Source organism: Lytechinus variegatus, chromosome 11, assembly GCF_018143015.1.
Source record: "Lytechinus variegatus isolate NC3 chromosome 11, Lvar_3.0, whole genome shotgun sequence".
Taxonomy (NCBI): domain Eukaryota; kingdom Metazoa; phylum Echinodermata; class Echinoidea; order Temnopleuroida; family Toxopneustidae; genus Lytechinus; species Lytechinus variegatus.
The window spans coordinates 21,055,412-21,068,592 of record NC_054750.1 but is presented as its reverse complement, the minus strand read 5'-3'; the positions used below and the strand labels follow the sequence as shown (position 1 = coordinate 21,068,592).

General features: G+C 37.1%; 1 protein-coding gene across 4 annotated transcripts in view; it reads left to right on the top strand.

Moving 5' to 3' along the window:
- Positions 1-753: 753 nt before the first annotated feature.
- Positions 754-13,181, top strand: part of LOC121423462 (single-stranded DNA-binding protein 3-like) — a 55,279-nt gene continuing 42,851 nt past the window's right edge. For 3 of the 4 annotated variants that reach the window (XM_041618806.1, XM_041618804.1, XM_041618807.1), the window contains exons 1-4: positions 754-885; positions 1,149-1,221; positions 6,969-7,030; positions 7,527-7,611. In XM_041618806.1, the coding sequence (XP_041474740.1) occupies positions 830-885; positions 1,149-1,221; positions 6,969-7,030; positions 7,527-7,611 (276 nt within the window). In that variant the 5' untranslated portion in view covers positions 754-829. The remainder of the gene's footprint in view (positions 886-1,148; positions 1,222-6,968; positions 7,031-7,526; positions 7,612-13,181) is intronic. The other variant, XM_041618803.1, reaches the window with a different exon arrangement.

The window sequence follows — 13,181 nt, the reverse complement described above, 5'->3', positions numbered from 1 at the left end:
AAGTTCGGTAACAAAACAATCCAACATTCTGCGATTGAAAAAAAAAAGAATCTGTTCGACTTTGACACACGGTGTAACATCTACTCGGTAATAATATATTTTACGTGCTCATCATACCAGGTCGAACTGCAAAGTTGGCATTGTAACATAGCGAAAAGCCTTGGTTTGGGGAGGGTGTTCACTGTCGGGATTTCCCTTATGATGTCGGCCATGAAAATCAATTTCTCCGCCTCTCCGATATAAAGCTACGGGTTTCTCATTCTCCTCATTAGCATTTGTAAACTACAGCTACACTCACACAATAAAATACTCAAAATTACCATTTGTAATTTTTATGGATTGAGGAATTATTCTAGGTCAAGAAATACATTCAACAATGAATTATGCTTTCTAGAAAGACAAAATAGATGGTGAAATTGTTTGATATAAAATTTTGTTAGTGAATATGTACTTGCATTTGGTCCATGTTATTCTGTTTAAAGCAAGTGCCAAGAAGTGCCTTACAAATTTCATTTTATCTACATTGCTCCTGCATTGAGCAAATTTTCTATGAAGAGGGTGAATTTGGCTCCCTCATTCATTTGCACGAACTAAATTCCAATTTGAAAATCAGGAAATTTATATTTTGTGAAGTAAAATTGCTATTTCATGTAAATTCCATACATATATGACCTAACGCACTCTGGAGGGTTTCTGGAATCCCTGAATTAATCAGTGCTTCGACCAATCAGCATCGCGTACTAAGCAGTTCACGTTGCAGTCGTCATAACTACGGGGTCAGTCTCTGCCTTGATTGCTTGACAGGTGCGTGTCAGTATAGCTACCCAGCATGTTCCCTAAAGGGAAAGGTTCAACTGTACCTTCGGACAGTCAAGCGAGGGAAAAGTGAGTATTACTTTCATAATTTGAATTATACACCTGAAAAATGAATTCTACGACTTCGAAACTATGTGTTTTGATACAAAATTCGACGGCTTTCTTCGCCGCAGTCGACGAAACACATAATCTAGACTGCAGACTATACACTGTCGCAACCATATATCGCACCGCGTACACTATGTCGCACCCGCAGAGGAAAGCGTCGTTCGAAACGAGAATGTAACACGTATTTTATTTTCTTTTATTTTCATATTGCATTATATTTACAGGTTAGCACTCTATGTATACGAATATTTACTCCATGTCGGGGCACAGAAGACAGCACAGACATTTTTGTCCGAGGTAAGACCTTCATAAAAATCTATTTAATTTGTGTAGTATATGCATAGGCTGTTTCGGTTATTATGGTCTTGCCCATTGGCTCCTGTGCATTAGTCTACCACGGACCACTGCACAGTGAACATGCATACAACTTTGTAGTACTAGCCGATGAGCGGACTTGTCTTGCGCGCTGTCGCTCATTCCCCGTATACTCCCCGTGTGTATTCACTCAATACTCTGCTACCATTCAATGGCTGTACTACAGAATCCCTTTTTAATCAACTAAAAATGGCTTTTCCTGAAGTAGAAAACATGTAAAGGGAATTCAATATTTGGGTACTATTGAAAATCCCAACAACAACAACTGAAAATAAGGCAATGATTATTTCTTTTTCTTCGATTTAGCTAATTCAAAATTATTGCGCAAAGCAATATTTTTTGTTATTTCTCACTGTCGGTTATGGGGGGGGGGGATTTTTTTCAAGCACAGCTAAGAAGTTGAGGTGGGCATTATGCAGTTGCCTCATCACTTTAGCCTAATGCAAGATCTGGAACTGCATGATCCTATGTATTGTAATTACATGGATCAATGCAAGATACATGTAAAATGTAATGAAGAAAATATTCCATTAGAGTTAATACCCTACGCTACAGTAAGCAGAATTACATATGAATCTTTCTAGGTAAACAATCTTCATTCTGAAAATTACAGTTATTGGTATATTAAAGATATTTCATTGATGTTGATATAATTGCAAATTTGTATGTACTGAAAATGTGTAAATTATTTATGTATTGAGGTCTAATACTTATTCCCTAGTACTTGTGTAATACTGCAGATTATTAATTGCATTGTAGACAACTCTATTTATGAATGCATCTAGGCTTACATAGGATATTGTAGATATAACTACAAATACAATATCCTATGTAGGCCTAGATGTATTGTATGATGTTAATTACATGCATATTGTACAGTATTTTTCTTTAACCTTTTATGCATTGAGCATGTTGCATACAGCTCTTCACTGACATGTACTATAAACCTTTCACTATACATTCAGGCACTCATTCAATGAACAAGGTTATAATATAACCTTGTTCTCAGTTATATCTCCATGTGTGGCAAACTAAGGGTGGCAATGTTTGGCTTATTTTCTCTTTTTCTTTGGGGCAAATGCTTACTTTGTTTTACACTGACAGTTTTCATTACACCTATTATTCATACAACTTGGCTCTTATTTAAATTTTATTCTTGAAATCATTTTTTTTCTTGCCATATTACTTTCCACCAATAGAGGACGTACACAAAATATGCCCCAAATTCAAGTTTTTGAGCACTCTGGTGAATACAAAAAATATTCCCAAGTTACTTATGAAAAATAAATTGCAACTGTATGGAAATTAGTAATTTTGGTCACAAAAGTGATATTTTAATGATTTTTTTAAAGTGTGTCCTCTGTACAACATTGGCATACCATAGTCCTACCTGTAGATTCCCCACAGGCAGGGTGGTAGCAGTGAACAAGTGGGTGGTAGCAATGAACAAGTGCATTCAGGGGTGATGGAAGTTGGAACCATGAGGGATGGGGGGTTCTGCTCTTTTTTATCTGTAGTACCCAATACCCATGTACAAAAATGTGAAAATGACTATCAAATTGTGATGTTATGCATATGTAACCTCTGTAATTTCAATTTATTTTTTAATGTTGAGACGCTAGTCACTGATAGTTTGTATCCCACTGCTGCCACCATTCCATGACCTTTGTGAGTAAGGAGTATTTAAGGCTTTGGATGCAAACGCCCTTTTGATTGGCCTCAAAGGAGCTTTCTCCCCTTTTTAATGTTTTACAGTAATATGCATAATACGATGATTTTGTAATATGATCTACGATTCTATGTACAATACACAAAAGTGGCATTTCCTTTAGAGTAAAGAAGTTTAATGCTTGTTAGAATGATTCTGTGTAAAGTTTATTATGTTTCTACTAGTTTGAGACACCAGCTAGTTTGATTGTTTTAGTTTGAATCCCACTGCTGCCATCATGCCATGGAAGAAGGTTTATTCTTCATCTAGTTTGATACACCAATTTTGATGGTTTAGTTTGTATTCATTTGGTCTGTAGTCTGTACGTGTACATCAGAAATATTAATTGAGTGTTTTCAATTGTTTAATAACATTGGTTTCTCTGTTGTAATTGGTCTAATTTATACCTATTTAAATTGTTGTTTAGCTTAATGATGGTGCCAATGGACCATATAGTCTTATTTCCACTTTGCCTTATTATTTTTAGCAAATGGTCTTAGATTAAATTGCCCAGTCTAACAGGAAATTGGACAAAATGGTAGATTGACCAAATGGCAGTTAGAAGTTATAGCTAGAAGACAAAATGGTCGTTGAAGAATTATTACTATATACCATGTAAGAGGGGACCAAATGAAAAGTACACAAAGCGGCAGTAAACCAAGTGGAAATTTACTGATGGGTTTTTATTGTATTCCACTTCTTACAACATGCCATGGCGAATTGGCAATCATGAGTAAGGTTTAGTCAGTGTGTTTCTAGTTTGAAACACCAGTCACTTTTATTGTTTTGGTAGCATCCCACCGCTGCCACCATGCCATAGCGATACAGTTTTCTAGTTTGGGTCTTAGGGACACCAGTGACTTTGGTGGTTATATCCCACTGCTACCACCATGAAATGGTGATGTTCATCTGGTTTGAGTTTTCGGGACACCAGTGACTTTGATGGTTATATCCCACTGCTGCTACCATGTCATGGTGAAACAGTTTTACTGGTTTGCATCTTAGGAACACCGGGAACTTTGGTGGTTATGATTAGTATCCCACCACTGCCACCATGCCATGGTGATACAGTGTTTCTGGTTTGCGTCTTAGGGACAACAGGAACTTTGGTGGTTATGATTAGTATCCCACCACTGCCACCATGCCATGGTGATACAGTGTTTCTGGTTTGCATCTTAGGGACACCGGGAACTTTGGTGGTTATGATTAGTATCCCACCACTGCCACCATGCCATGGTGATACAGTGTTTCTGGTTTGGGTCTTAGGGACACCAGGAACTTTGGTGGTTGTGATTAGTATCCCACCGCTGCCACCATGCCATGGTGATACAGTGTTTCTGGTTTGGGTCTTAGGGACACCAGTGACTTTGGTGGTTATATCCCACTGCTGCCACTGTGAAATGGTGATACAGTGTTTCTGGTTTGGGTCTTAGGGACACCAGTAACTTTGGTGGTTATGATTTGTAACCCATCACCCACTGCTGCCACCATGCCATGGTGATACAGTTTTTTGGTTTTGGTCTTAGGGACACCAGTGAATTTGATGGTTATATTAATCCCACTGCTACCACCATGCCATAGTGATACAGTGTTTCTGGTTTTAGGGACATCAGTGACATTGATGGTTATGATTGGTATCCCACCACTGCCACCATGCCATGGTGATACAGTTTTTCTGGGTTTGGTCTTAGGGGCATCAGTGACATTGGTGGTTATGATTGGTATCCCACCACTGCCACCATGCCATGGTGATACAGTTTTTCTTGTTTTGGTCCTAAGGACACCAGTGAGTTTCGTGGTTATGATTTGTAATCCACCGCTGCCACCATGCCATGGTGATCATACAGTTTTTAGGACACCAGAGATTTTGGTGGTTAAGATTAGTATCCCACCACTGCAACCATGCTATCGTGATTGTCAATAGGGTTTTTCTGGTTTGGGTCATAGAAACACCAGTTACTTTGGTGGTTATGATTTGTATCCCACTGCTGCCACCATGCCATGGTGATATGGTTTTTCTGGTTTGGGTCTCTGGGACACCAGTGAGTTTGGTGGTTTTGGTTGTTATCCCATCAGTGCCACCATGCTATGGTGATTATGAATAGGGTTTTTCTGGTTTGGGTCTTAGGGACACCAGTTAATTTGGTGGTGATGGTTTGTTTTACTGCTGCCTCCATGCCGTGGTGATTGTGAATACCTGTAGGGTTTTTCTGGTTTGGATCTTAACTCTTAGGGACACCATTGACTTTGGAATCTCACTGCTGCCACCGTGATATGCTAATTGGTAATAGGGTTTTTCTGGTTTATGTCTTTGGGACACCAGTGACTTTGGTGGATATGGTTTGTATCTTTCTACTGCCCCCATTCATGATTCATTATAGAAGAAGTGTTTATTGTACTTTATATTGCTTCTACCAACATGCAAGTTATAAACTATCCTTAGTAATGACTATTGCGTTTCTGGCTAGACAGAAAATCATCTTATCTCTTGGCACTTGGTTAGGGATTGGGAGTCAGAAGGCCCTCTGTTAGGTTTGGGAAAGAAATTTTTAGTTTCAGTCTGGATTATTAGACACCCTGCACCATACACCTTTATTGCTTTGAGTTTTAGATGGTGGAAGTTGGTATCTAGCTGCTGTCGCCATTCCAGTTCTGATGATTCTGAGTAGGGCTTACCATTAGTGTTTATAATTTTATACACCAGTCATTTTTATGCATCAGTCCATATTCCAGAATCCATTATCAGTAGGAATTGCTGTGCTTTGTGTCTTGAGCTATTTTATCGGTCATTTTGATGGTGGTGGTTTGTTTGTACCCAACTACTGCCACTGTGCCAGTTATGATGTTGAGTAGAGTTTATTGTGTTTTTGGTTTGAGTCTGAGATGAGGTCCATTATCCTCCACTCACTAACTCGCCACCATTTATTTATGCCAGTCATTACGATTCTGAATAAGGTTTACTGTGTTCAGTATGAGACAACATTGGCAATTGTTGATATTCCATTGCCATGTATGGTCCACCTTGCCAGTTAGAATGATCCTTACTGCATTTCTTGTTTGAAACGCCAGTCATTTGATGGAATTCATCAGTATTCTCCCACCTGCCACCACAACAGATAGTAGTGATTCTGAGTAGGGTTTACTGTATGCATTTCTAGTTTGATATGCTGGTTATTTATACGACTTATGATCTTACCACTGACATCACCCTAATGATTGTGAGTTAATTTCTGATATAAGACAAATGGCATTCAATTGTCTCCTACTGCAGCCACTTTGCAAGTTCTAATGATCCTGAATAGGGTTTACTCATGGTATTTCTTGTTTGAGATTTTTAAATGGAACTGCTTTGTATCCCAGTGCTGTAGCCTGTCACAATGCCATTAAGAATCTGATGTCTTATACCTATATGAGACACCAAATGGTTCATAAACCATGACTCAAAAGTAATAATTGACTCCGAACTCATGCAGAACATCAATGGATTGTCCGTGTATTTCACTGTATCCACCATGGGAGTTACATAATTGAGAGGGGTTTGTGTTTATGGTTTGAGTCTTAAGTCAACTCCAAAGTCTAAATGAATATGCGAAGGTTATGTCTCAAGTTATATGTTAAAGTCATTTCTGTAGCATTGTGTCCCACGCCAGCCACATGTCCATAGTATAATTGCATTCGTTCACTGCTTGTGACTATAAGTACTCGGAAGAGTGTTATGCAAGGTAATCACTCATTGATTGCGCACATTGATTCGCAAAGTTGTGGGGAAAAAAAGGTCTGGTAACTTAGACCCCATTTCCTAGTATTTCTTTGAGGGGTATTTTCTCTATCGGGAATATCACTTTTGAGGCCCTTAGTTGACGTGGAAATTATGGGTATACATGAAACTTCATTCTTTTTAGTATAAATGTGGACTTAATAAAATTAATTGTTTATTCCTTTTTTTACTTTGCTGTAACAGATAAGGTGGGAGAAAAACATCACATTAGGAGAGCCCCCGGGGTTTCTGCACTCATGGTGGTGGTAAGTATTATCTGTTGAATATTAAGTGTCTTTATTTTCTCTTGGGGTAGATTATGAAGTAAAGTGTTTAAATCTACAAATAGGCTATTAATCAAGATAGCAAGTGTCAGATAACCATAATTGAGTCACTTTACCTCATAGATTCATTTGAACATGTGAGGTACATGTATTGCCAAAGCAATATGTTAGAAAACAAGCATGTTCAGGAATTCTAGCATTGTGACATTTTGGTAGGAGGCGCGATGGCTGAGTCAGTAGAGCAGGGGTTTCGGATTCTGGTGAACTGTGTTTGATTCCTACTTGGTGTGCTAGTGCCCTTTGGTAAGGCATTAGTTCTAAATACCTGGTCCCTTGGAGAGGACCTTAAGCCATCAGTTCTCTGGTTGCTTGCTTCTGAGAAATCAGGTAAAAAGAAATCACCAAATTACCAGTGATATCTGTGTGTGCTGAGCATATTTTTGTTGTTACAACTGTTTCTTTTGATGTTCTATTTCAGTGTGTTTTGGGATTTATATTGTGCTGCGCCAGAGAGGAGAGAAACATGTGAACATTCAAGTGAAGCGAAGGCCTTCCATGATTATGTAAGTCTATTTTTTCAGTCTTAGTTTGATGTTCTCTGATTTGTGATAAAGGTTACCATGCCCTACAGACAGATTTGATCTAGCGGAGGCATTTGACAAACTATATGCCACAGTCACATCTGCAACACTGCCTCCAGACTGACAGAAAATTATATCATTTTCAATGACATGTCATCGGTCAGTTTGGTGTCGGTAACGTGGTGTGACTGTACATGTAGGTTTATTTCTGTATCCCCAGATAATGTTTCGGACTATATTTACTTATATGCTTGTGTTGATGTGGGTTGCAATTGTGGCACCCACAAAATTAAATATTCAACAAACATTTGAAAAAATGATGCTCCTACCCGTCTCTAAAATTTTCAACATAAATTGATCTTAAGAATGAAGATGTGATGATCAGCTGTTAAAGAAAATCAGGTCATGTGGCCATCTACATGTATGGATTCAACATTGACGAGTGGATACCCTAAACAAGTATTTTCCATATTTCTAAACATACTCCCCTTGACACGCATTGGCATGTGAAACCCTCTTTTTTTTAAAACAAGTATTGGAAACAAAACGGAACCCTTGACAAGTAAACCCTGAATTGACCCCCTGAAGCAAGTCCGGCAATATTTTAAAGGACAGGTCCACCCCAACAAAAATTTGATTTGAATAAAAGAGAAAAATCCATCAAGCGCAACATTAAAAATTTCATAAAAATCGGATGTAAAATAAGAAAGTTATGACATTTTAAAATTTGCTTATTTTTCACAAAATAGTTATAGGCCTATGCACAATTTATTCACATGCTAACAAGAAAATAGATGACAATAAGGACCAACTTGACTGAACCATAAAATGTTAAGCAATGCTCATTCCATATGTTCAGGGAGAAAACTTTATTCCAGACAATGAGCAGAAAATTTGAATATTTCATATTTCATGAAATAAATACAAAAGAAATAGTGAGTGATGTCATTAGTTCCCTCATATGCATACCGACCTGGATGTGCATATAACTATTCTGCCAAATTAAACAAAATTTTAATATGTCATAACTTTCTTATTTTACATCTGATTTTGATGAAATTTTTGACTTTTCTCTTTTATTTTATTCAAATCAAATTTTTGTTTGGGTGGTCTTGTCCCTTAATTGATATGTCACAGAGTACCGCCCCACCTCCCACACCTTGCTCAAGTCGGACTCAAAAGTCTAAACACATAGTTTTGGGACAAAAAGTACACTTTATAAAGCATTAATAGTCTTTTTTTTTATACCCTCACAAATTTAACATGTAGCTTTCCTAGTGAAATATATACCCTTTTTTAGTGTTTTTGACACCCTTATTTTGTTATTTACGTAACATGCCCAATGTTTAAAAAGAGATCCTTTTTTACGCGTTTCTTTGGTCGTGCATGGTATCCAATCATCAATGGAAGTGGCCCCCCTTTGTGGTCTCCATTTACCATGATATGGTGGCTCCTGCTATCCTCAGCTGAAAATTTTACATGAAAAAGCAATGGTTCTGCATTCATTTCCAATGGGTTGCAGCCAGTCTGCACTGGAGCTGAAGTAATGATTACTTATTTTGATATTTTACATCTCCCAAGAGTGTTCTGTAATCTGATTGGTCCAAATTGCATCACATGATGCAGCTGATTGCGCTATTGCATCCAAAATGCACTATCCTGCACTCTGACATCATACCAAAAGTACTATCCTTCACTCTTACGTCAGACTGCAGGATAGTGCGAGGTCTGGAATTATTTATAATTATCAAGAATTTAGATCAAATCTAGCATTGGGGCAACTCAGTAACATGGGGAGGGGTTGTATAAAACTAAAACGTATTCTTTTGCATAGAGGACCTAAATAATGAACTCTGTGCTCGACTCGCAAAATGGATACCGCACTCGGTCCTGCAGACCTCGGTAAGGTATATCCATTGGCTCTTCTTGCACAATGTTCATTATTTGGCCTTGCATCATGCGCTTACATGCATTATTTGTATACTATACAGTGCGTATAAAAAAAAATGGGACAGATTTGAAAAGTCTATATAATTTTTGTTTCAAATTATGATCTCTATATTTTGGTGTCAATAGGTGCTCATGGGTCTTATCCTTCAAATGTTATTAAAAAAAATTAGTTTCGTTCATGCTTGAGCGAACACAGAATTTTTTTTGTTGGGGGTTAAAAAGGAGGCTTGCGCCAAAATGGCATTAAATGATGAATATGATGATCGGACTTCTTGCTAATCAGCCGACTTCCTCTTAACCTTTTCATTATCTTTGCCATAATTTTTTAATTATGCGGTCAAAATTCATTTCCAAATCTAATAATTTGCATGAATATTTATGTTGTTCCTTTTTAATATGTTCTTTTTTAGCTTTGAATGTTCCTTCTTAAGGCAAGAACAATTTTTTTAAACCGAAGTATGGGAGAGCGTGTTTTTTTTCCAAATCCTTTCATTGTGTGCTACAAAGGTTATGGTGCCTTTGAACAGGGGCGTACTGAGGAGTGGGGGCTCGGGGTGCTCCCTCCTCCCCCAGAAAATGTAAAAAAAAAATAAACCAAAAAAGGTGGAAAAAAAATAACAGAAAACATAGAAACTGAAATATATAATTTCCTGAATATTATGTCAAATTCACAAAATTTGATATTTCAATGAAAAAGTGAAAATATTTGCTTGCTCGCTTCACAACTTTTTAATACATTTTACCCGATCTGCCATATCTTGCTCCTTCAATATTGACTCAATACACCATTGCCATTGAAAGACATGAATCCTTTCCTGTTTGTCCTGTCAAGCACATAATTAAACTTGGTGAAGGACTCAATAACCCCTTGAAAAAAGGATTCATGTCTTTTAGGTACCATAACATAATTTGTTTCAAATAATAAAAGGATTTGAACAATTACAAATTTTCCCAATTAATAATGCAAATCTTCCTACTTGGGTTGACACAAAGTCTTAGTTTCTTACTTATGAAGGAGAATACAAAGGTAAAAGAAGTTTAAATGAAAAACAAACTTAATTCGGGTAAATAAATAAATTTGTAAATGAAATTTGACAGCATAATTCGAAAATTATGGCAAAGATAATGAAAAGATTAAGAGAAGTTTGCTGATTAGCCAAAAGTCTAAACATCAAATTTCTCATTTCTGCCATTTTGGCTCAAGCCTGTTTTTGAACCCCCGACAAATACGTCCCGTGTTCGCTCAAGTATGAACAAATTTGTTTTTTTTAATGCCATTTCAAAGATAAGATCTCAGAGCATCTATTAACATCAAAATATAGATATAGTATTTTGAAACAAATTTTTTATAGACTTTTCAAAACTGTCCCGTTTTTTTTATACGCACTGTATAGCAAGAGATAGATCTCTCGATTTGCATCTGTGCAACAGCGCACAGATGCAAGTCGTCCCAAACTTTAGAATAATTGTTGAATTGCTCAGTGTTGTTCATTGTATCATCTCTTATGCTGAAAGAGATCTGGCAACCGCTGAGCAGTGGTGAAGATAAATATGTTAAATTGTGATTCAAGTTATGTTTACACTCGTGTTTTTGGTTTGTTTATTTCCATTATTGAGATGGGAGGATTGGGATTCCAACACCGCTGGAATGACAGTGACCATTATCATTTATGATGAATGTTGCCTTTTCAGGGTTTGAAACTAATAAAAATTGTTGCATGTTTCCATATCTATAAAATTTATAATGTAAATCTATAACTTAAAAGATATCTTTTGTGATGATTATAATTGATTAACATGTGAATGAACATCTTTGTGGGATCAAAGTTTGTTAATGTAATTGACAATCGTTGAATACATGTATGCTCTCACAGTGGGTCAGATGCATAAAAAGTAGCAATTGCTTTTGCTAATCTTTTGCTTGGTTCTGTAATCAGTGTGCATAAACATGAGTGAGCAAATGCTTTTGCAAGTAAGCTCAAGTGATTGCTAACTGCCGGGTAGCATTTGCTTGACAATTAAGCTATCGATTGCTAAAAGGTGTATGCATAAAGGTGAACATTTTGCTTGTGTGATTAAGCATTTGCTTTGGGTTTTTCAAGCTCCGTCAGAACAGTTTGAGCGTTTGCTTGATCAGGGTGTTCGCTTTAAGTAAGGGATATAATAATGTTTATGCACCTGAGAGAGAACCCTCAAGGTGTAAAGTAGCCTACATGAACACATTTTCTTCCTAGTAAGTACAAACCGACTCAAACTATATAGATTTAGTAATTAGAATCAAGTTAAAAGAACTAGTTTGACACCACATCTCAGGAAAAGATGTTACACGAGAGGAGCGGTATTTTGCCCTACCACACATCTGCATTTGAGTCCAGACTTTGTTCTATGAGCCATGTTTTCACTGGTCAGTGTGACATCCATATTGTTCAAACCGCTAGCAATTCCATTATGAAGGCAAGTAAAGGGTTATGCTTTCGAAATGAAGCAATTGCTACATGTATGGCATGATCTTTTGCTTGGCGAACAACTACTTGTGCTTGAAGCAATTACTTTCCCAGTAATTGCTACATTTTATGCATCTGACCCAATAGTAGTGGTAGCCTGAGCAAAGGTTTGCTTCTACACGTAAGTTCTAGTTGCTCCAAGTAGGGCCTCCGTGTGATATGCATTTTGTCAAACTTGTAAAATATGTGGTAACCTATACTGTTGGAGCTGGAACATTTTTGTGTGTTTCATATCTTGATGGGAAATGGTTTCTGAAATTTGGACATTGGAGCACATTTTTGTTTCATTCACTTTTTTCTGGCAGAACCTTCATAATATTGTCACACTTTTAGTGACTGTCCTCATAAAAATTGGTGATTTATTTGAACTACATATAGCCAGTCTTTAATCACAAAATTTAAGACTCTCATACCACTCAATTAATTCCATAGATGTAATTATGTCAAGGTATAAAAAGTTTTGCATAAAATCATAGTCACACTTTACAACAAGTGTATCTCAAAATCTGTCTCCCCTCTGCTCAAACCCCTGAAGGATAGTTAGTGAAATGGGTGACAATATGAACACCAACCAATTATAATATTTCTGGTAAAACACCTTTTTGGCATAGGATGTACTTATTGTTATTACCAAGAGTTGAGCAGATTGGCCCTTTTTTTGCTCAGAGTGTAGACCTCGGGGAAGATTTCCATCCAGGTAAATTGAAATCCCTAAGTTATACCAGTGGCGTACGCAGGGAGGTAGGTGGTCACAGGGGTTTGACCCCCTTATATATTTGGTACAAAACAACTTTTTTTTTGCTTGTCAAATTTTTTTTGGGGTATGAAACAACTTAAACATTTTTGGTAAAGACCTTCTTTTTTGCTTGTCAGCTTTTCAGTCAGCTTGGAACCCCCCCCCTTCAAAAATGCATACGCTATTGAGTGAAAGGTTAGGATGTATTTATGCTAAATATGTTTGTTAAAAGATGTTATGTAATTGTTTACATTCAATGAATACGGATTTTAAAGCATTCTTTGTACAGTGGCAGATAGAAGTTTTGACCAATGCGAGTGCTAGTATTGTGGCATTGCTAATCAATGTATAAAAAATGCGTA